Source organism: Squalius cephalus (assembly GCF_949319135.1).
Source record: "Squalius cephalus genome assembly, chromosome: 20".
Classification (NCBI taxonomy): Eukaryota; Metazoa; Chordata; class Actinopteri; order Cypriniformes; family Leuciscidae; genus Squalius; species Squalius cephalus.
Genome location: NC_137141.1, coordinates 18,079,690 through 18,103,533, shown reverse-complemented (window position 1 = coordinate 18,103,533; position 23,844 = coordinate 18,079,690). Strand labels below are relative to the sequence as shown.

The following is a 23,844-nucleotide window of genomic DNA, read 5'->3' as shown; positions in this document are numbered from 1 at the left end:
ATCAGAAGAATACAGTAAAAACAGTAATGTTGTGAAATATTATTGCAGTATAAAATAAATATATTAAAATTTAATTTATTCCTGTGATGGCTGAATTTTCAGCATCATTACTCCAGTCTTCAGTCTCATGATCCTTTAGAAATCATTCTAATATGCTGATTTGATGCTTTAGAAACATTTATTATTACCACTGCTGAAAACAATTGCCTGTTTGTTGCTCTTCCTCTCTTTAGGATGGCTTTACACCGTTAGCGGTAGCCTTGCAGCAGGGTCATGATCAGGTGGTTTCTCTGTTATTAGAGAATGACACGAAAGGTAAAGTCCGTCTGCCTGCGCTCCACATTGCAGCCCGCAAGGACGACACCAAATCTGCAGCTCTGCTTCTTCAGAATGACCACAACGCGGATGTTGAGTCCAAGGTCTGTCTGAAAGTCTGTCTGTCTATCACATATTTTCTTTAAATCCCAAAGTTCTTACTGAAACTGCACCATCCTGGTCAAATATATACTTCTCTACCACCCACACACTCTCTTTTGCACACACTTACTTTCCCACATTTTTTTCTCATATTTTTTAATGTAATTAAGAGTACCTCACCATATACTCTATATGTTTTGCTTTTAAATGTGATTTAGGTGTTATTTTGTCCTTAAAAACACTCGTTAACACTTTATTTTGATAGTCCGCAAGTTTAAGTAACTTTGCAACTACATGTCAACTACCAGTCATTAGAGTATTAGTAGACTGTGTGCTTAATATATGCTAACGCTTTATTGTGATGCTCCCCAACAGACATTCCACTGACTATAAGTAACTTTGCAAGTACATGCCAACTTATTCTACTTACCTTAACCCTAACCTAACAGTCTACTAATACTCTAATGAAAGTTAGCTGACATGTAGTTACAAATTAATGAAAGTTAGTTGACATGTAGTTGCATAGTTATTTATAGTTAGTTGAATGTCTAAAGTAGGCCATCGAAATAAAGTGTAACTAAACACTCACCCACACTTAGTCCTGTCTTTAGATACATGTGACATGTCCTTCGTTTACCTGTCAGTGTTCACTAACTGCCCATTCTTTCCTTTCCTCACATCTCAACGTAGATGATGGTGAATAGAACAACAGAGGTATACCCATGATAAACATTAAGCTGTTGACCCCCACCTCCACCCCCTGCTTTGCCTAGAACACCCCCTAGTGTTGCCCCACCCTTGTTGTACCATCTCTATTTTCGTATCATTTCCTGTTTTCTCTTCTCTTATTTGCTATGTTGGGGATGGAGGAATGAGACAATGCTTTGGGTGGAGGGCTGAAGCATGCTTTGATTTCTGCAGCTATGGGCCGTGGTTCCACATCTCAACATGCAGCTTTCTGATTGGTTAAAGGGTTTTATCAGTGGTTTTGTTTAGTTGCTGGTAATGATGTTGATAGTGGTGAATATAAACTGTTGGTTCAAGTGTTTCATTTTTTAGAGCCCTTTGATCTGAGATACTGCTGTTTGTAGAGAGATTTTCTCGAGGTTAAGAACCCTCAACATGTGGAGTAAATAAAGCACAAGATCTAGAGGCAGTCTGACTGACGTGTAAAGCAACCAATCACAGTTCGTTTTTTTTCTGTGTCATGTTTAAGGGTGTGAAAATGTAACGTCGATGTCCCTACAATAACAGACTGGTGTGTAAAACTCTTGGACGTATTTTACAGCGTCTATGCCACAAACTTTATATGCTTCACATACTTTTGAAAATCCAGCGTTTAGTTGATTCTGATAATCAGATGACGAATTCGAAAATCCTGAAGTGTTTCCAGTTAAGTGTGCCATATGCATCAGACGTTCAGACAGCGGTAGGCTGAGACTAGACATTACATAGATCAAACATGATCATTGCTTTTGCCACATTTTAAGATCACATGATATCAAAATTGGAGCTTTTTCATGGGTTTAGTCACAAAAATAACTTTAATCATATGCACATTAATTGAATTGAATTCTCTTTTAAAGGAAACAGGCCAAAATATTGATATTGTCCTCCAAAATGTTGATTCGGTTTGGATTTGGTTGCGCTAACATTCTATTTTCTTTTCCAACCATCAAACCGTTTCATGGGGTTTTTAAGGAGTATATTCAGCTTTTCATGTCTTAAAAGTCAAGCAATTTAAAAACATTTAACATATTCTTATGACAAATAAGAATCATTGCAATACAGTATTTTGGACTGTGTGAAAACATTTATAAAATTTGTGAAAGTCCATCTGGCCTTTTGGAGATTCAAAGAGAAGTCATTAGAATGAGAGTATTACAGAATGCAAAGGTCACTTCACTGGCACATCCTGCTACTGTAGAAGTGAGAAAACGGTACAATTTTAAGTTTGACCTTTTAAACAACTTTTATTACTAACTGGAAGAAGCATGTTGTTCCAACATTTTTCACTTGGTTTGGCTGTGAAAGAGGAACCCGGCTGGCCAGCTACAGAGATGAGACGGTCTGTTAGTTTAGTCCTCCTCCCTTGGGCTTGTGCATGGGCCTTTAGACAAAAACTCCCTCGGTTTCACTTAAACAGCTGGAAATCTAGCTGTTTAGGATTGTTGCAATGTTGCAAAAAGAATCTGCACATGTGCATGGTCAGGTTTGCCCACACGGCAAGCAACAGCAGTTTGACTGTGTAGATTTATATTTCACAGTTTTGCATGATAGAGAGCATTGCCAAATTGCAAACTAGCAAAAACATATTGCTAAAGTCATATTCCTAATGTACTCATCCCAGTATAATTATCTACATAAACATTTAAAGGATTTTCTGAGGGAATAGAAATTTGAATGCATTGGTCATGATGACTTTATGGTGATAATCTGAGAATAGGTGACAGTATGTGTTGTCTCTTGTCTCTGGTTTATTATTGTGCAACTGGAAATGTTTAAACCCCTGCTGTTTTTCCATTCATGCCTGTGGCTAATAATTGCAATAATTCCCCTCAAAATGGGTGGAGCCCCGTTCCCTTGGAGATGAGAGAGCAAACAGAAGGGAAGGGCTATGCTGAGAACCACCTGCTTTGTGTCGGATTATTGGCTAATTGAGATGGAAATCTCCATGACTGGAAGGCCTTTGCTGCAATGCAGCCTACAAGACACCTCCATCTCGCCTTGACAACTGCGTCTCATATTCAAAATGTTCTTATAGTCCAAAAATAGTTGATGTTTTGATATAACTCTCAGATCCAGACACTCAGATCCAGTTTCTATTAAAGAATGTAGTGAATACAGTATAAATAGCTAAATCTTATCATTATAATTTTGTTTAACCATTAAAGAGAAGCTAGTATTTAGTAGCAAGAGGATTTTGCATATACATTTTTCTGTAAATTTGACAAGTTGTCTTGAACATTCAATCGCTGCGTCCGAATATGCCTACTTCCATTCTATATAGTAGGTGAAAAACAGTATGTGAGCCGAGTAGTATACGTACGAATTCATAGTATTCATAAAATAGAAGGCGAAAAGTACCTACTACCTCTGGCGAGATTCTGAAGTGTGCATTTGATGGACACTTATACTATCCCATGTGGCCACAGGAGAGGATTTGTGACTGGCAGTGAAGCGACGCAACTGACGCTGGTAGGTCACGTGATAATGTCAACATGGCGGGTGTAGTATGTCCGCATTTCATTCATACTACACACATTCATACTATATACAGTAGAACATACTATTTTAACGGTCGCAAAGTACGTTTCAAACCAATTGTGGTTCCTACTATATAGAATGAGAATTTGGACGCAACAACTGTCTTTAGATAATCCCAAACACAATGCAAATGTCTAGACATTTGACATAAGAAGTGCAGGTAATTTAATGGACTGAAAGTTAATTTTTTTTAACCGTTCTGTTCTGTGTCTTTTTTTTTTTCTTTCTTTTTTTTATCAGAGCGGTTTCACTCCTCTTCACATTGCTGCCCATTATGGAAACATCAACGTTGCAACACTACTGTTAAACAGAGGAGCAGCAGTGGACTTCATGGCAAGGGTAAGCTTTAGTGGACAATGATAACAGATTATAGGGCAAAAGGTTCCCCATAGTCTGTTTAAATCTTCTCTTAAATCTTCCCAAATTATTTACTGAGTTCAGTCCACAGATTTATAATAGGATTTTCAGGTGCATTGATTTCCATTCAAAATGCAGCTAGACCTGGTTTCAGTTTGACCGTGGACATGCAGTTCCTCTGAGCATCAGACGGGGCAGTATTGCATTAATGTTGCATACAGAATTGCTAAAATGCTCCATAAGTGCTTTGATGAATGAGCTAAATGATCTGCCTAAGGCTCTTTGTGTGCACACATGCTCACATGTATGTGTGTGTTTGTGTGTGAATCTGCCAAATGCCCTACCGACTGAAACCTCTAAACTGTCATATGGCCGGCACAGTCCAAACAAGCGCATGCATGAATCTACTTCAGCTCGAGGGTCACACAGTCACAATGCATCTCATACTGTATGCAGTTCAGGATAATGTGTATGCTTCCATAAAACGATATTATTATTGTTATTTTATGATTGTTATATTATTATTTTATACATAGTTATGTAATTTAGATTCTCTGTGAAGTCTGATTGTGACTACATCTTTTGTACCCGCTGTGTATCTTCTGATGTTTGTGTGGGTCGCATACAGAATGACATCACTCCACTGCATGTGGCGGCTAAGAGAGGAAATGGAAACATGGTGAAGTTGCTGTTGGACCGAGGATCAAAAATTGATGCCAAGACCAAGGTAATACACACACACACACAAATGTTTTTGAAAGAAGTCTTTTATGCTCGCCAAGGCTGCATTTATTTGATCAAAAATACAGTTAAAGAAGTAATATTGTGAAATATTATTACAATTTAAAATAACTGTTTTCTATTTTTTCATAAAAAAACACTATTCCCTGTTTCATAATCCTTCAGAAATGATTCTTTAATGAATAGAAATTTAACTCTTTTGTAACATTATTACTGTCATTTGTGATCAATTTAATGATCATTAATGATTACCCCCCCCACACACACACACACACACACAAATCTTACTGACCTAAACTTTTGACTTTTGTTGTGTTTATGCACAAATATTGCAATGAGCATCTACTACTATAAAATATGAAATCATTATAATCAAATATACTATTAGTAAAGGAATAACAAGAAGAAATGACGTTGCCTGAATGAATCTGTACTTCAGTGTACTTTACCTTAAGGAAAATGTCAGACAGCTTCTTAGGACATTCCTACAGTTATATATAGAAAGTCATTTTTGACCTTTTACCTCAGGGATGTCTCAGATGAGACCAAGTTTCAGAGAACATTATGCACCTTGTAAACATGTCAAGTTGTCAACAGTTTGTTACTTATTAGCTTAGAATTCCTAAGAGCGCACAATTCAATGATTCAGTTATATATAGTCTTCAGTGCAGGCACATAAGTAACGTAAGACAGGCAGGCAAGATCCAATGAAGTGTAAAATGCAGTACATTGAAATGAATAGCTTTGCAAGAAATATCAAACAGGTCAGCATGTAGTGTCAGTGGAGCATCTGAAGGTGCTGAGGTTTGTCTGTGGTATCAGCTGTTCTTAAGAGTATGTTCTCAGAGGGTACAATTTAATCTTATGCAACATTTTATCTTTGTGTTGGCCTGTACATGTATCTGTGTGTGCTTATTATAGGATGGTTTAACCCCATTGCATTGCGGTGCACGAAGTGGACATGAGCAGGTTGTTGAGATGCTGCTGGACAGGGGAGCTCCCATCTTGTCCAAGACGAAAGTAAGACATCTACTTTTTTTACCCTATATATTATTTCTGCCCGTTTGTGTGTGAATGTGGATATGCAGGTATGATTGCTGGTCTACCCATAATTTCTGGCCATGCCTAAGACTGCCCCCATGTGGCCAATATTTCAACAGAAGCAATAACATATTTATCAGGCCCCCTCTCTCTCTCTCTCTCTCTTTGCTATCATTTCACCATAGATTGTGGATTTAGGTGCCAAAGCAGTAGAGATTTCCTGTCATACTTACAAGCCCCTCAAAATGACTTACTTAATATAAATGCATCAATTTCTTCACATAGTGTATGAGCTTTTTTAAACATTGGCCCTCTTTGCACATTTGATATTTTAAGGCTATCCTGTAGGTTTTGTGTAGAACAGTCCGTTTCAATATTTATCTATGGTATAGAAGTAATCCAGTTAGTTTTGTAGAGAACAGTTAAAGGTGCATTGTGTAATGTTTAGGAGGATCTGTTGACAGAAATGCAATATCATATACATAACTATGTTTTCAGTGGTGTATAAAGACCTTACTTACTTACCTTAATGCCGTACTGAATAATAAAATTCATATACTCCTTTGAATTTGTTTGCATTAAAAGTACTCAATAACATGATGAACCATTATTTTTTATTACCTTAGAATGAGCCATTTCTATCTACCGGTACATACACTGCGAGTCCCCTTACATTGAAATAAGCATTTTCCGACACTATGTTTCTGCAGTAGTTCTTAACGGACAAATGTGTTTCGTCACTATTGTTCTTCGTGCAAAGAAGCTAGCTAAAGTCAGCGAATAAAATACTGACACAATGATTAACAAGTAACAATAATATTCGCAATAACAAATGGTTTTACTGAATAATTAAGTAAACATAATTTATTAATTTATCTTTGTAAAGAAACCTCATTGCTTAACTGGCCATTAGCACCTCACTGCAGTACACAAGATCCAGGGGGCGGAGTTGGATCCAGATCTAAGGGGTGGAGATTGGTAGGTTTAGGGGTGGGTTTAGGGATCAGGGGGTGGAGATTGGTTGGTTTAGGGAGCAGGGGGTGGAGATGGGTAGGTTTAGGTATCCAACTCCTCCCCCTGGATTTCATGTTCTGCAGTGAGGACCATCTCTGCTCTCTGCTGTCTCAGACGATGACTTCTTTTCCTGTCGGCCACTGTAACTTTTGTTGGTTGCAACCTCACCAGTAGATGCTGCTAAAAATCACACACTGCACCTTTAAGGTGTTGTCACATTTACCATTGTTCAGTGAATTTCCACAGTCGAATCCGGTCATTTCAGTAGGAATCCAGGCGATCAGAAATTTTACTAGGCGGTGAAAGTTTTCCCCAAGCAGATTTCACGTAAATTCATTCAGTTGGTCATGCAAATTCTCTGCTTTGACCAACAGACAGCTTCTTGTTTTGAAAGTGACTTTTTTGTGAGCTGTGCTTCATAAATTGCCACTTTATTGACAATAGACAATGGCCCTTTCTTTGCAGTGGCCTGCACCTTTATTTTAATTGATCATTAGTGGTCGTCGACCGATCAAGGCTGGTCAAGGCTGATTATAGTGGCCAATATTTGGCATTTTTTAATTATCGGCAATGGCCGATAAGTTTTTCTTTTTGGAAAATCTTTGTGTTCATGTGTTCATATTCATGTCATATTCACTGTTTACTGTATGTAAATTTACCTTTACTGCCCTTTATTTGACAAAATATGATTCCCATTGCACACAAATGTACCAGCATACTTCCTTTTTAGTCATGTTTTACAAATCTTTAAACTTTTTCATTTTTCATTTTAGTAAATATTATTTAAAATAAATGTAACTTTCATTGCAGCATGGGTTTATTTACTATCTGTAAATTAAATAGTGTGATGTGTTATAATTTATATTGGCTGTATATTGGCCGTCGGCCACCTTGCTCTAAGACATCGGCTTTTGCCATGAAAAAAAATCTGTATTGATCAACCACTATCTATTAATCTTGTTAAATGCTATTTTTTGGTTTACTATAGAACGGTCTGTCTCCTCTGCACATGGCGACCCAAGGGGATCACCTGAACTGTGTCCAACTGCTCCTCCAGCACAATGCCCCCGTGGATGATGTCACCAACGATTACCTGACGGCACTGCACGTGGCCGCTCACTGCGGACATTACAAAGTGGCCAAAGTCATAGTTGATAAGAAGGCCAACCCTAACGCTAAAGCCCTGGTGAGAGCAGAGGGAAAAAGAGAACCATACACAATCAAACTCATAAAATACCTTCTCGCTCTTTCCTTTTTCTCTCTGCATTTCTTTCTCAGGGTGACATGGTTAATTTTCCTCTGTTAACAGATGCAGCTGTATGAATGCTAATCTCTCACTCCACAATACATAGTTGTGCGTGTTGCCATAGTAATTCTGAGACATTCTGATGACAGTTTAAAAATAAATCTCAACCTCAGAAATAACTTGATTTGAGGTTTAAAACAGATTAAATGAACAAGATCACAAAGCTTTATTACTGAATGCCATGGATCCATTCAACCGAAGGGAGGTTTTTGTGGGTTTTGTCTCAGTCAAGCATAACATGTTTGTGTTCACATCAACAGAACGGTTTCACACCTCTTCATATTGCCTGTAAGAAGAACAGAGTAAAGGTGATGGAACTGCTGCTGAAACATGGAGCATCAATGCAGGCAGTCACTGAGGTACGAGAGAGATATGATGATTGAACTTTCATCAAAAACGTATGTGATATGATATAGTGCCATAAAAGCACTAGAAATGTATTGTCTAGTTTTGAATTGAGTTTAATGTTCATAGTTTTAGATATGTTTCTAAAATTTAATTGCACAAGCAGTATTATAGTAAAGTTTTCATATTTCATAATTTTATTTTTATTGTTTGTAGTCGGGGTTGACGCCTATCCACGTTGCTGCGTTTATGGGTCATGAGAACATAGTGAAACAGCTCACACATCACGGAGCCTCACCCAACACCACCAACGTGGTACGTTTCCTCTTTTAGTATAGAGTCACTCACAGACATATATTCTGTGAAACTTTGATTTTATAAAGGTGATTTTTTAAATATGTATTTATCATTTTAAACATTCTATCATACACACAACTTTGTATATTGCATTTTGCCATCTCAATCTAAATTAATACAAAAAAATAGTTTATAAAAAATGTATATCATATTTTATGTGATGGGGTGGACATGTTCTATTTGATTCATTTGTCAAGCATGAAAAATGGCTTAGCGAAGACTCATATGATTTCACTTCCTCTTTTCTGTTTTGAGGTGGATATTTTTAGATAAAAATATATGCACAGTATAATATATATATGTATATGTGTATATATATATATATATATATATATATATGTATATATATATATATATATATATATATATATATATATATATATATACATGTATATGTTTGTGTGTGTGTGTGTGTGTGTGTGTGTGTGTGTGATTTATCTGAATGAGAAGATCAATACAAAATGTAATCATGGAAAAGTTTTGGTTGATAGCAATTTTTTTTTTAAATGTATATTTTAGTAGAATTTTTATAATTGGCTATATTGGCATACTGAATAATAAAATTCATACACTCCTTTGAATTTGTTTGCATTAAAAGTACTCCATAACATGAATAATATTGTTATATAATAAGTTTATAACTAATTTTTAATTAATATATTAAAGCTTGCAAATCACATGCACTTCATCCAATGTTCTGGACACAAATGTTGTATTGTAGAGAGGTGAAACAGCATTGCACATGGCAGCAAGGGCCGGCCAGGCTGATGTTGTCAGCTATCTGCTACAGAATGGTGCTAAAGTGGACATCAAAGCCAAGGTGAGACACACACACACACACACACACACACACACACACACACACACACACACACAAGCTCAAATTTGAATAAACCTCTGTCCACATCCCACCACATACATGATTAGAACATGACAGATGAAAAATGTGCTTTGCAGTTTTGCCTCTCATCTCATCTCTCTCTCCCACTCTTTATTTCCATAACGACAATTTCTAGGATGACCAAACAGCCCTGCATATAGCTAGCCGTCTGGGAAAGTTGGATATTGTGCAGCAGTTGCTTCAGAAGGGGGCACTTCCCAATGCTGCCACCACCTCCGGCTACACCCCTCTCCACCTCGCCGCCCGCGAGGGCCATCAGGAGATAGCAGCTCTCTTGCTGGAGCAGGGAACCTCCCTCTCTGCAGCAACTAAGGTGTGTGTGTGTGTGTGTGTGTTTGTGCTGTATGCCCACACACAGTGGGGTTCAAACATCTGAGACTGATCAGATGATTCAAGCTGACTCTGTCATGAGAATCCTTTTCACTGTTTTTTGTTCTCTTTCATGCCCATATATACATCCACAGAAAGGATTCACTCCCCTTCATGTGGCTGCAAAGTATGGGCAGTTAGAAGTTGCCAATCTTCTACTGCAGAAGAAAGCTGCACCGGATGCAGCAGGCAAGGTTGGTGAACATATGCATACATCATTGCACATTTGTATAGTGATGCAAGATTTATATGAGTCGCCTTGTGCATTTCATAATACAGCTTGGTCTTACTCCAAATGTTCACTTGATGTGGACTTCACTTGAGCTTGGCAAAGTCCATAAAAGCCCGAAATTTAGGCACTGGTAAAATATAATATTATATTAATAATGATATAAATATAATGAACTATTTACATTTGAAATGTTTCTTGCAAAAAAACAATTGGTCAGAATACTTGGCTACTTCTGAATGGCCTTCAATGGAGAAACCTGCTTTTTGTAGCCAGATGGTGTAGTTACAACATCTACCAGCAGGGGCTAACTGGGCCACAGTAACCAGCCAAACCAATGACGCCTTAAACCACAAGGACAGAGGGCGTCATTTGGGACAGGACCTTCATTTGTCTTCGTCTGTTCATGTCAACCTTCCTCCAAATGGTTCCTCTTATTATTCTTGAACTACAAAGTATAACTGTCATCCACATAACTAGATTTATTGAGAGACTCATAAAGCTGACGAGTCATTACGTCAGTTGTGCTGTCATGAAGGTCTGGTTTCCTTAACAAAGAATAAGCTTCTTAATACGTACAACAATAGTATACAGATATACAGAAATATCACAGCTTAATCTGTGTTAAGGAAAGACACACCCATCCTGTGGAAGGTTTTTTTTTACTTCATATTATGTGTCAGCTCATTGCCGCTTGCTTAATATGGAGGCCCAAACCTGCAGAAATTATAAATAGATATATAGTAATAATATAATAATAGGAAAATAAAAAAATAAAAAATGACTTGATAAAACAAATATCCTTTTGAATATTCATCATAGCATTACACTATGATGTAATCCTGAATTTATTTTTGTATTACTTTTTTCACTGAGAAAATCTTGCCAATCCAGGGCCGCATTTCCCCCAAGCATCGCAAACCTAGGTTCAAATAAACCTAGTAAACCTAGTTAAGATTTCTTCTGTGATTACACAAAAACAACAACAACTAGAAACCAACTGGCAACTGGGTGTCTGGGTGTCATCAACCTAAAATCTGAAAATAATAAAGAAAGAAAAAAGTAATACAAAAATAAATTCACGATTAAATCAAATAAAAAATGAATTATAGTCATTTATTATTTTAATTATTTTAATTTTATTTTTATGCATGTTATATATTGTACATGTTATATATTTATCTATTTTTAATTTCTGCAGGTTTGGTCCTCCATAATCTTAATGTGGTTTAATGTGGTTTGCTGGGATTTCTTCCCTCTTAACTTTAACATGGGGGGTGTGTGTGTGTGTGTGTGTGTGTGTGTGTGTGTGTGTGTGTGTGTGCGCGTGTGTGCATGCGTGTGCGCGTGCGTGTGTGTGTGCACCTATGTGCTGACATGCATGCATGCGTCCAATGTTTGTGTGTATGTGTGTTGCATGCTGGCGTGGGTGCTTGTGGTCGTGCTGGGGTCTGTGTGTATATTGTAGACTGGGTTAACACCGCTGCATGTGGCTGCTCACTATGATAATCAGAGAGTGGCTCTGTTACTGCTGGACCAGGGAGCATCTCCTCAATCTGCAGCAAAGGTATGAGGTTGGGTTGCTGGATTAACCCTTCCATGCTGTTTACCAAAGCTATTACTGACCCTACATACCAAATCACATCTGAAGAGTTACTACGTGCTGTTTGTGACTTTGTTGCCATGTTCAAATCACATTTGTAGAGGATGTCATGAAGGCTGAAAAGTTAAAATTGCATAAAATCTGATTAACTTTAAGCAAAATAAAGTAAACTCACTCAAACTGCATGGAAGAGTTGTTAAACAGGCCATATTCTCACATTGAGCTCTGCAGAAATCATTTTCTTTCTCATTATTTTTATTTTGTGTTCTAGTAAACATATCTAAAACAGAAATACAGGATAATTTTAGTAAAAGATTAACAGTAAAAGATTGTGTAAGATGTAAAGGTTTGTTGTCAGATAATATGTCTTGAATTAATTCGTTAATTAATTCAAATATAAATTTTGTTTGTTCGGAGTGCCTAAAGGGACAAGGCAATTGGAAAAAAATGAGATGGGAGGGAAAAATATATTTCAATGCTTTTGTGTTAATTTTTTAATACATTTTCTCAGAGGAACACAAAACTTTTGGGATTAAGCGCAAATATTCTCGGGGGAACAAAACTTTTGAGTGAATACAAAGTTTCTCGGGTGCAAGGAAACATAAAAGCATTGAAATACAACGCTTTTCCTCCTACGTATCTCATATTTTTCTCATATTTTACTCAAGGAGGAAAACAATTGTATGTAAACTGATCTTGTTTTTAGCATTTTTAGATATTTTTATGAAAAACAAGACAAAAATGCGGATTAAGTATATGATTTTTGCAGTTCTAAATTTCATGGCTTGCTTTTTCCCAGAGTTGATGTACCTTGAGTGATGTTAATGTAATCTCCATGATAACAGGTTGGGAATTTGGAGAGGAATGAAGTGCTTGGTTACTTCTTACAGTCTTGCAGTCTCTGCTTGGTTTGTGTAATCAAGAAAAGTACTAAAAAAATTACTGAATCTTTGCATCTTATTTCTCTCTCTCTCTAGAATGGCTACACACCTCTCCACATTGCAGCTAAGAAGAATAAATTGGAGATTGGTACAACGTTGCTGGAATATGGGGCGGAGTGTAACACAGTGACCCGGCAGGGCATCAGCCCCCTCCACCTGGCAGCACAGGAGGGCAGTGTGGACATTGTCTCCCTGCTGCTCTCCAAACATGCAAATGTTAATATGGGCAATAAGGTAAACATACTTACACTCGCATATACACACACACAGAGCACAATATTAGAGATTAAAAGTAGTTTGACTCACTCTGTGTGTTTGTAAAACAGAACGGTCTCACGCCGTTGCACATGGCTGCGCAGGATGACAGGGCAGGCGTTGCTGAAGTGCTGTTGAACCATGGAGCAGAAATTGATGGCCAAACCAAGGTCAGGGGTCAGAACTTGTGGCGTTTCCATAATTACAAAACCAGCACAAGCAGACTGATTCATTCAGAGGTTCATTGTCAACTGCTGCGTGTCTGTATCAGTGTCTGATATTCACTTGTCCTTCTTATTCTCCTAATAGAGTGGTTACACTCCGTTGCATGTGGCGTGTCACTATGGCAACATGAAGATGGCTAACTTCCTGTTAGAGAATCAGGCCAGGCCTAATGCTAAAACAAAAGTGAGTCGGTTTGTAGCTTGTCAAAAGATACATTATCTTGTTTTGCATGTAAACTGACTCTCGCTGTCGTTCTGTGCATAGAACGGTTACACACCTCTTCACCAGGCAGCACAGCAAGGCCACACCCACATCATTAATATGCTGCTTCAGTATGGAGCTTCGGCCAATGAGCTCACACTGGTGAGTACTGAGGCATTTAAAAAAAAATCATACTTTATTCAACAAGAATGAATTAAATTGATCAAAAGTGATAGTAAAGACTTTTACATTGTTTAAAAAAACTATTTTAAATAAATGCTGTTCTTTTGAACTTTCTATTCTTCAAATAATCCTGAAAAAATGCACTGTGGTTTACACAAAAATATCAAAGCATGAAATCAAAATCGACAATTCATGTGCCCTCTAATCTTTAATTAAAGTAACTTCCCCTCCCTCTTGCAACGATATCTCTCCTCTTCTCTGATGACGTGTTTACTGGCGTGAGGGCGAGACAACCTGTCACAAGCATCAATAGCAAACCACAACAATCCAATGATCAAATCAGTTCCCGATGGACACAATCAGACAAAATCCAAAGTCTGATTTTTACAGACTACATTTTTTCTTGTTCGAGAAGCTGTTTCACTCAGATTTTCAGATATATCATTTTCAACAATGATATTTATAAGAAATGTTTCTTGAGCACCAAATTTGCATATTATAATTACATTTTAAAACATATGAAATTAGAAAACATTTATTTCAACTGTAATAATACTTCACACTATTACTGTTTTTACTGTATTTTTGATCAAGTAAATGCAACCTTAGTGAGACTTCTTTCAAAAATATGAAATAATCTTACAGAGTAGTGTACCTTTCACTTCTCTCTCCTTTACTCAAATTAAGCATGTTACATATTATGATAGTACATAAGAAACGCCTAATTTACAGATAATATAGTATACAGTAATGTTTTGTGTGTTTGTGTGTGTGGCAGAATGGGAACACGGCTCTCTCCATTGCTCGGCGACTTGGGTACATCTCCGTAGTGGACACACTGAGAGGAGTTACGGATGAAAACCTCACTGCCACGGTAACATACTCACTATCTGTCTCCTGACCACCCCTTCCACTTCCCTCAACATCCTCCACTGCAGCAACAATGTCCACAATAAACTTAAAATACTCGGCAATTGTTCTTTTATTCAATTCGCATTTGCATTCTGTCATATGCACACCAACCAACTGCATCATGCAAATCACTTTTGAGCATAGTGTCTGAGTAATTTAATTTAAATTTTTCATTATTTCATTTTTTTTTTTTTTATTACACTTCAATTAGAATATTTAATTTTTCGATCTATATTGGATATTTAATCATTCTGGCTCATTTCTTCTATTTTTACATTTAGATTACCTTTGCCGAAAAATTTTAATGTAAATTTTTTTTAATAATTGTTCTGTTATATTTTTAATTTAATCTGCACTGTATTGGTTATCGGCCATACCATGAAAATAACATTTTTTTTTTTTTTACATTGATAGTTTGTCAGTGATTTTTTAAAAGTTGTCATATTATGTCATATTACCAATATAATTTGCTACTTTATACTATTTATTCTTATGGAAGTATCTCTAACTTTTGTTGTATTTTGCATGTTTTCCATTTTTGCCCAGCCTGTAACTGAGAAACACAAGATCAATGTCCCGGAGACCATGAATGAGTTCCTTGACATGTCTGATGATGAAGGTACAGCTGAACTAGTACTGATCTAAACACACACGCACACACACACACACACACACACACACACACACCCACACCCACACACACACACACACACACGTTTACTTAGCTATCTAAATGGGGACATTCCATAGACGTAATGTTTTTTATACTGTACAAACTGTATATTCTATCCCCTTTCACTAAACCTACCCCTAAACCTACCCATCACAAAAAACCTTATGCATTATTACATTTAAAAAAAAAATGTAATTACTTTTATTTTTAAACCAGATTTACAAATGGGGACGTCCCTAGGGAGGTGTTTGGAGATTTTGTCAGGTTTTGATCACTTTTGGGTACAGATTTGTCCCCAAAATAATTAAGTAGGTACACACACACACACACACACACACTGTTTCACTCTTTCTTTGCGAACTATATACAGTAGGTTTATAATGCTGAAAAGAACTCTTGACCTGTGACCATATGCACACTTTATTATTGAATTATCATTTAAACTATTCTTGCATCCAGTGGTATATTCAAATTTAGTTCATTTAGTTTGACAGTTTCCCCTCTAGCTTGCACCATGTTCACTGGGCTAACACTATATGCCTTCATTAATCTGTGTGTGTGTGTGTGTGTGTGTGTGTGTGTGTGTGTGTGTGTGTGTGTGTGTGTGTGTGTGTGTGTGTGTGTGTGTGTGTGTGTGTGTGTGAGCGTGTGTGTGAGCGTGTATGTTTAACCTATTGCTGTGCACTGTATGTTTGACAGCTGTGAAAGATCATGAAGCCCAGACTGATGGGGAAGAAGGTACACGCTTTTGCAGTTCTGTTTTTTCTCCCTTTTTTAATCATCCCTCGCTTCACGCACACTCCCTCGGCTTTGATGCGTTCCTCTCGTCTGGCTTTGCAGCGCACTGTGTCTGTTTTCTTGAGTCTGTATGCACATAACCACGAGTGTGATTGCTGTGATTTCCTGTGAATGCTAACTTTACACACACAGTTTTTTTCCCCTTTGTGACTTTAAACACATATTTACAAATGCTCACACATAGAAACACAATAACATGCCCACACAAGCCTGTATGTGACTCATACAGTTGCCTGGGATGCAGTGAAGCTGACGTGCAGTGAATCAAGAGGAGAAGAAAACACTCCACGTGTTGACTATGATGCCAAACTCTCTCTCTCGTCTCCTGGTTCAACGCTGAAATATTCATGAGCATAATGTCCCTCTCTGCACCCCTCTCCATGGTTACACAGAGAGATAACGGTGTACGGTTACCATGTGTGTCAGCAGATACACTTAGAATCCCGCAGGTGACACTGACTGGACCCACAGGTGTCACCCCTCTACCTGAGAGAGAGAGAGAGAGACAATCTTAGAATATAATAAAGCAGTAAAATGCAGACGTCTAGTGTTGAAACTGCTGTCTGAGCAGTATGTGCATTAGTGCATGTGTGCGCGCGTGTGTTAGCAGCAGACGCCTATAATATATCTATAGGTTAGTTGTCTGTGTATTGAGCGGTGCAGGCATGCCTCATGTCTGTCAGAAGCAATGACCACTCCACTTTTGATCTCCAATCTTATTTTGTAACACACACCTGTCTGACTAATGACGTCTATTGTTTATATTTTACGCTAATTACCTAATAACCTTCCTTACAGAAACCTTTATGCATTTCTAGATTTTAATTAAAATGATTACATTTACTTTCTAACCAGTTATTTTGGTATTATTTAAATGCTATTATAGTTTTTATTCATATTTTGAATTAGCCTTAATTTTTGTTTTCATTTTAATTTTAAGTTCATTTTTAATCAATTTATGTCCTTTTTATTAGTTTTTGTTGTTTTAAAATATTACTATTTAGGATTTTTTATTTAATTTAATTGCCATGACTTTTCCAGTTAGTTGTGATGACTGGATAGGGTCATTTAAAATATTTTTATTTTATAGAGATACTTTTCTATTTTCTTTAATTATGAAATGAATAAAACCGCTTTTTGTCATACAATAAAAAACATAGTTTTTTGAATAACATTATTTTTTCTATATTTTATTGTCATAAATATAACATTTATAATGACTATAATTTTTTTAATTTATTTATTATGTTTTAAAATTGTATTTACATGAGTAGGCTATCCAGGCCTAGAAATCACACCTTTTGAATTCCCTGATATTTTCCGGGGCTGTGTTGAACCATGTATTTAATCCCTTCATTAAAAAAATTAAATAATCATTTTATCACAGTGTAGGTCAGTTTAATTGTCATTATGGGGACATTTCATGTATTTAAGCAAAGCCTGATCTCTCCCACACACAACAAATAGCACAGTGCCAAATACAGCAAAATACACACATGATTAAAATGAGATCTTGTGTGTAGTTTATACTTGAGAGAAGAGTGAACTTCCTTAGTTATGTAATGTTCTTTATCACTTTGTAATGAGTAGAATGTTCTACAGTGACTCTGAATGTGTGCCTGAGAGACCTATTGACATTAGCTGATAAAACGATACTCGGTTACTCACGTAACCTCGGTTCTCTCTAGAGAGGGAACGAGTATTGCGTAAGGAACTTACGCTACGGGAAAAGTCATCTTTTCTCGAGATACTGAAGCCAAAAAATTATCCTTAATTAATTTTTCATAATTTGTCAACGCAGTGCAGCAGGCAGCACAGCAGAGCTAGAGCGGGCAATACTGCGTGCTCATTGGCTGCCGCGCGGCAACTGCTTAAGCCTACCAGTGAGCCCCGCGTGACGTCACGCCCAATCAGGGTGCGCGCGCCCTCGCGCGTCACAGCCCGCCAGAAGGGGCGGCGTCAGAGCGTATAAAAACAGGGCTCGGAGGCTTAATTCTCTGGTTTCTGTCGAATGAAGCGACATGAGCTCGAGGCGCAAGCACGGCAGGGAACGCAATACTCGTTCCCTCTCTAGAGAGAACCGAGGTTACGTGAGTAACCGAGTATCGTTCTCTTACGAGAGGTTCTCTCGTATTGCGTAAGGAACTTACGCTACGGGAACCCTTTGTCAACGCCGTGCGCCCCATGCATCCACACACAACTCCAGGGGGAGGGGACCCGGGGAGTGAAGAGTGGGGAGAGAGGTGGCCAGCAATGCGGGCCAACACATGTACATAAGCACCCGTAGGGAGAAACAGAGCGGCGCAGCCGGTCTGTATATAAAAGCTTTCCCTGAAAGTGCGGCTCGACCAGAAGAGTCAAATCTAATATCCAGCCTGCGAAGAGCAGGGCATGAACATGATTTTAGACTGCAAGAAGTTTAGCCTGCAGGGCGGGAACTTCCAGGTTATAAAACCTAACAAATGTAGACGGGGAGGCCCAGCCTGCTGCCGTACAAATGTCATAAATGGAAATCCCACTGGACCATGCCCACGATGAGGCAACGCCTCTGGTGGAATGAGCCCGTATGCCCAGAGGGCACTGCAGGTCTTTGGACGCGTATGCTGTCGCAATAGCGTCCACTATCCATCTGGATAGCGTCTGTTTCGAGGCGGCGAGACCCTTGGTGTGCCCACCAAACGAAACAAAGAGCTGCTCTGAGAGCCTGAAGGCTGCAGAGCGCGTAATATAAAGCCTTAACGCCCTGACAGGGCAAAGGAGGTTATTATCGACCTCGCTGGCTGCCGGCGGCAGGGCTGAGAGGGAGATAACCTGTGCTCTGAAAGGAGTACCCAACACTTTAGGGACATAGCCATGTCTAGGTTTGAGAATGACTAACGAGTCGTTAGGTCCAAACTCGAGACACGACGCGCTAACTGATAGCGCATGCAAGTCACCCACACGTTTTACTGAGGCGAGGGCCAGCAGAAAAACGGTTTTGAAAGTGAGGTATTAGAGACCCACAGAGTCTAACGGCTCGAAGGGAAAAGCTTTAAGGGCCTCCAGGACCGAAGACAGATCCCATATCGGAACCGAAGGTGGCCGCGGAGGGTTCAGCCTCCTGGCGCCTCGCAGGAAACGGGTAATGAGTTTGTTTCTTCCTAGTGCGCGGCCGCGCGCCGAGTCGGCGAACGCAGCAATCGCCGCAACATACACCTTGAGCGTGGAGGGGGACCTGCCCGCGTCCAAGAGCTCTTGGAGGAAGTTCAGAACCTGTGGAACCCCACAGGACTGAGAGTTCAAACTCTTCCCTGCACACCATTTGTTAAACACTGACCATTTAGACGCATAGAGCCGCCTCGTCGAGGGGGCTCTGGACTGCGAGGTCGTGTTAACTACCCCTTCTGGTAGATCAGCGAATATTCGTTGATTACCCACGCATGCAGAGACCAGCGCTCTGGATGGGGATGCAGAATTGACCCTCGGGCTTGAGAGAGACGGTCTCTCCTCGCCGGAATCGGCCACGGGGCTGTGTCTGACAGGCTCACCAGCTCCGGGAACCAGGGTTGGTTCTCCCAGTGCGGGGCTATGAGGAGCACTGCGCAGCGCGTTTCCCTGATCTTTGCTAATACCTGAGGCAGCATTGAGATCGGGGGGAAAGCGTACAACGGGACACTGGGCCAAACTTGGGCCAGCGCATCCTTGCTCTTCGAAAAGAACCTTTTGCACTGAGCGTTCTCGCTTGTGGCAAAAAGGTCCAATTTCGCTTCGCCGAAGCGGCGCCACAACGTCTGTACCGTCTGGCTGTATAACGCCCATTCCCCTGGGGTAACATTGTCCCTGGACAGTTTGTCCGGGTCGTCGTTCAGGTGCCCGGGCACGTGCGCGGCTCTCAGCGAGCGCAGCGAGCCCTGAGCCCAGACCAAAAGGCGTTCTGTTAGAGCGCGCAGGGCTCTGGATCTGAGTCCGCCCTGGCGGTTCACGTAGGACACCACTGACATGTTGTCTGAGCGAACTAGCACGTGGTGTCCCCGCAAGTATGGGAGAAAATGCTTCAAAGCCTTCTCGACCGCTAACATCTCCAGACAGTTTATATGGAGGTTCCGCTCTGGGCCCGACCAGGGGCCGCAGATTGGTCTGCCCCCGTAAAGCGCTCCCCAACCCATGTTGGACGCGTCTGTCGAGACCACTTTGCGGTGTGAGATGACTCCCATTGTCACTCCCTGTCGGTACCATTCGGGCGCTAGCCAGGGCTGCAGGGCTGAGACACAGACCTGAGTCACGCTGACTTGAGCGCTGCCCGAAACCCACGCTCCGCGGGGTATTTTCGATTTCAGCCAGCATTGAAGCGGGCGCATTCGAAGTAAACCCAGCTGTAGGACCGCTGCGGCTGATGCCATATGGCCTAACAGCTTCTGGAAACGTTTCAGAGGGAGGTATCTGCCCTTTTGGAAGGATGCCGCGAGGTGTCGAACACAGCGCGCGCGCTGTTCTGACAGCCTGGCCGTCATCGCCACCGAGTCCAGTTCTATTCCTAGGAAGGAAATTGACTGACTGGGGATAAGTGAGCTCTTGGCCCAGTTCACCGAAAGACCCAGGCTTTCCAGATGACTGAGAAGCGCTATCTTGTGAGAGATGAGTTCCTCTTTTGACTGCGCTAGTCTTTCAGATCGAGAGATATGAACCAGTCCCTCGGGCGAATTAGCGCGAGGATCTGCCTGGTCGTAAGCATTTTGAACGGCCGTCTCATGAGAGCCCTGTTCAAATGTCTCAGATCTAATATGGGTCTGAGCCCACCGTCCTTCTTGGGCACGAGGAAATAACGGCTGTAAAGCCCGCCTCGGTCAGAGAAGGAGGAACTCTCTCTATCGCCTTTTTTTTTTTTTTTTTTTCGTAGCAGCTTCGCTATTTCTGCATGAAGCAGATGGGCTGCTTCTGCGTTCACTTTCATTTCGGTCCGGGCTTGAAAGCGCGGAGGCCGACGACTGAACTGTAGCGAATAGCCCTGTATTACCGTGTCCAGCACCCATGTCGACACACCCGGAATAGCTTTCCATGCATTCGCACTCATAGCTAGGGGTCGAATGGCCTCTGAGTCCTGCCCGCTGCATAGCGCGGGACGAGGGAACTGCAGTGGCGGGCGCGCGGTGCGCGCCGAGACAGTGCTGCGAGACGGGGACTCGCTGATAGCAGTGACCGGCCGGATTGCGCTGAGAGAGCGCGCGTGAGTGTTTATAGCAGAGTGTGAACGCAGGGGAGCGGGCACAGGACTCTTTATTAAAACACGGCCGGTGGCAGTGGCGATATCTGAACCCTGAACGTGTGAGACAGAGCGAACAGCGTGTGGTTGTGAGCACTCGTGAGCGGGCACCTTTCCTACACTTAACACTCGAGCGGCAAGTGCGCGCTTTATGTGAGTGTGCTCTGTGGGGTACACAGGGGGAATTGTGCTTGTGTGTAGAAATGAACACTGGGTCGTGGGCATATTTACTACACTCAAACACCGTCGGCGTGAGCCGAATAACCAGAATTAACACTCTTTGCCAGATTTTCTGGGCCGCTGTACGAACAGCGTTTGTGTGCAGGCGAGCGAGTTGTATAACTGACTCATTGGCTGCAATACACACACTTTCTGCGTGTGAGAAGCTGGCCGCGAGCTTGGATCAGCGAACAGCATAAAAAATTTTGCTGCCAGAGCCGGGATCGAACACGGGTCTCTGGTGTGAAAGCCTGTTATTCTGCCACTGAGCCACAGGGGAAGAGTGCATAGGCTATCGGTTCGCTCGAGCATAAGAGAGTGCGGGTCATGTTTTTCGTCGGCGATAGCGTGCAGACGTGCGTGTATTATAACAGGCTCGTTGCTGCAACATTAACATTTTCAGCCGCCTAAACTCAGAGGGGGCTGAGAAACGTATGGGAATTGGAGAATGGCCCGGCCTCAGCGGGGCTACAAACATCTCCCTCCTCATTCCGCCGGTGAGTGAGGCACGCGGGGTGCTGAGCATTACTCGTGACCGTCCGCTCTGACATCCCTGAGAACGGCGCAGTTTGCGCGGGAAGCGGGGCGAGTAGCCGGAGCGTCGTCATGTTTTGCAGGCGAGCGTGTAAGGTAACAGGCTCGTTTACTGCAATATTAATATTTCCAGCCGCCTGAACTTAGAGGGGACTGAGAAATATGTGAGAAAGGCGGAAGCCAAGCCTCGGTGGGACTCGAACGCTCTCTTTCCTCCTATCACCGGCGAGTGACGGACGCGGGGACAGTAGCTTTCTTGTAACGTAAAGAAAACTAACCCCGCGACTGTCAGCTTCTGCAATCCCTTGTGAGCGGCGCAGTCCGCGCGGCTCGAACAGAGGGAGAGAGTGCGGGGAGAGCGAGTAGCCAGAGAGCGTTATCATGTTTGCAGGCGTGCGTGTGCTGTGACAGGCTCGTTTACTGCAATATTAATATTTTCAGCCGCCTGAACTTGGAGGGGACTGAGAAATATGTGAGAAAGGCGGTAGCCAAGCCTCGGTGAGACTCGAACACTCTCTTTTCTCCTATCACCGGCGAGTGACGGACGCGGGGACAGTAGCTTTCTTGTAACGTAAAGAAAACTAACCCCGCGACTGTCAGCTTCTGCAATCCCTTGTGAGCGGCGCAGTCCGCGCGGCTCGAACAGAGGGAGAGAGTGCGGGGAGAGCGAGTAGCCAGAGAGCGTTATCATGTTTGCAGGCGTGCGTGTACTGTAACAGGCTCGTTTACTGCAATATTAATATTTTCAGCCGCCTGAACTTGGAGGGGACTGAGAAATATGTGAGAAAGGCGGTAGCCAAGCCTCGGTGAGACTCGAACACTCTCTTTTCTCCTATCACCGGCGAGTGACGGACGCGGGGACAGTAGCTTTCTTGTAACGTAAAGAAAACTAACCCCGCGACTGTCAGCTTCTGCAATCCCTTGTGAGCGGCGCAGTCTGCGCGGCTCGAACAGAGGGAGAGAGTGCGGGGAGGGCGAGTAGCCAGAGAGCGTTATCCTGTTTGCAGGCGTGCGTGTGCTGTGACAGGCTCGTTTACTGCAGTATAGATATTCCCAGTAGCCTGAACTAGGAGGGGACTGAGAAATATGTTATAGATGGAGGTTAGAACGGCCTTGGCGGGTCTAGAACACTCTTTTCTCCTTTCGCCGGGAGACGGCGGGCGGGGGGGAGGGGGGTAGCTTTCTTGTAACGTAAAGAAAGCTAGCCCCGTGACCGTACGCGTCTGCGATCCCTTGTGAGCGGCACGTTTTGCGCGGCTCGAACAGAGGGAGAGAGCGAGCCCCGTAATCATCCGCATCTCTAACACACCTTGTGAGAGGCGCAGTTGCGCGGCTCGACAGAGGGAGAGAGAGAGCGGGGAGTGGTGCGAGGCATTTGAAACAACGCCTCGTGTAAAGATACATCAGTGAAACACATAATGAGAAAGGATATATCGCCGGATAGCTGAGCTGGCACGGCAGGCTGAAGGCGGCGAAGATTCGTCCGGCTTCCTCAGGCTGTCCTAGGCTGGCTCGTTGCTGGTTTCGACGGCGACGGCTTCTCTCAGAGAGCAGCGATGCGAAGAGCTTCGCTGAAGAGACAGAAATCAGAGAATTAAGCCTCCGAGCCCTGTTTTTATACGCTCTGACGCCGCCCCTTCTGGCGGGCTGTGACGCGCGAGGGCGCGCGCACCCTGATTGGGCGTGACGTCACGCGGGGCTCACTGGTAGGCTTAAG

The 23,844-nt window shown here is 41.6% G+C and overlaps 1 protein-coding gene across 5 annotated transcripts in view; it reads left to right on the top strand.

The window, feature by feature from the left end:
* Window positions 1–23,844, top strand: part of ank3a (ankyrin 3a) — a 102,623-nt gene that overhangs the window by 25,936 nt on the left and 52,843 nt on the right. For all 5 annotated transcript variants that reach the window (XM_079854029.1, XM_079854033.1, XM_079854032.1 and 2 more), the window contains exons 6-23: window positions 234–419; window positions 1,108–1,131; window positions 3,925–4,023; window positions 4,670–4,768; window positions 5,704–5,802; window positions 7,826–8,023; window positions 8,404–8,502; window positions 8,705–8,803; window positions 9,567–9,665; window positions 9,862–10,059; window positions 10,211–10,309; window positions 12,925–13,122; window positions 13,215–13,313; window positions 13,453–13,551; window positions 13,633–13,731; window positions 14,531–14,626; window positions 15,211–15,283; window positions 16,037–16,075. In XM_079854029.1, coding sequence (XP_079710155.1) covers window positions 234–419; window positions 1,108–1,131; window positions 3,925–4,023; window positions 4,670–4,768; window positions 5,704–5,802; window positions 7,826–8,023; window positions 8,404–8,502; window positions 8,705–8,803; window positions 9,567–9,665; window positions 9,862–10,059; window positions 10,211–10,309; window positions 12,925–13,122; window positions 13,215–13,313; window positions 13,453–13,551; window positions 13,633–13,731; window positions 14,531–14,626; window positions 15,211–15,283; window positions 16,037–16,075 — 2,002 coding nt within the window. The remainder of the gene's footprint in view (window positions 1–233; window positions 420–1,107; window positions 1,132–3,924; window positions 4,024–4,669; window positions 4,769–5,703; window positions 5,803–7,825; window positions 8,024–8,403; window positions 8,503–8,704; window positions 8,804–9,566; window positions 9,666–9,861; window positions 10,060–10,210; window positions 10,310–12,924; window positions 13,123–13,214; window positions 13,314–13,452; window positions 13,552–13,632; window positions 13,732–14,530; window positions 14,627–15,210; window positions 15,284–16,036; window positions 16,076–23,844) is intronic.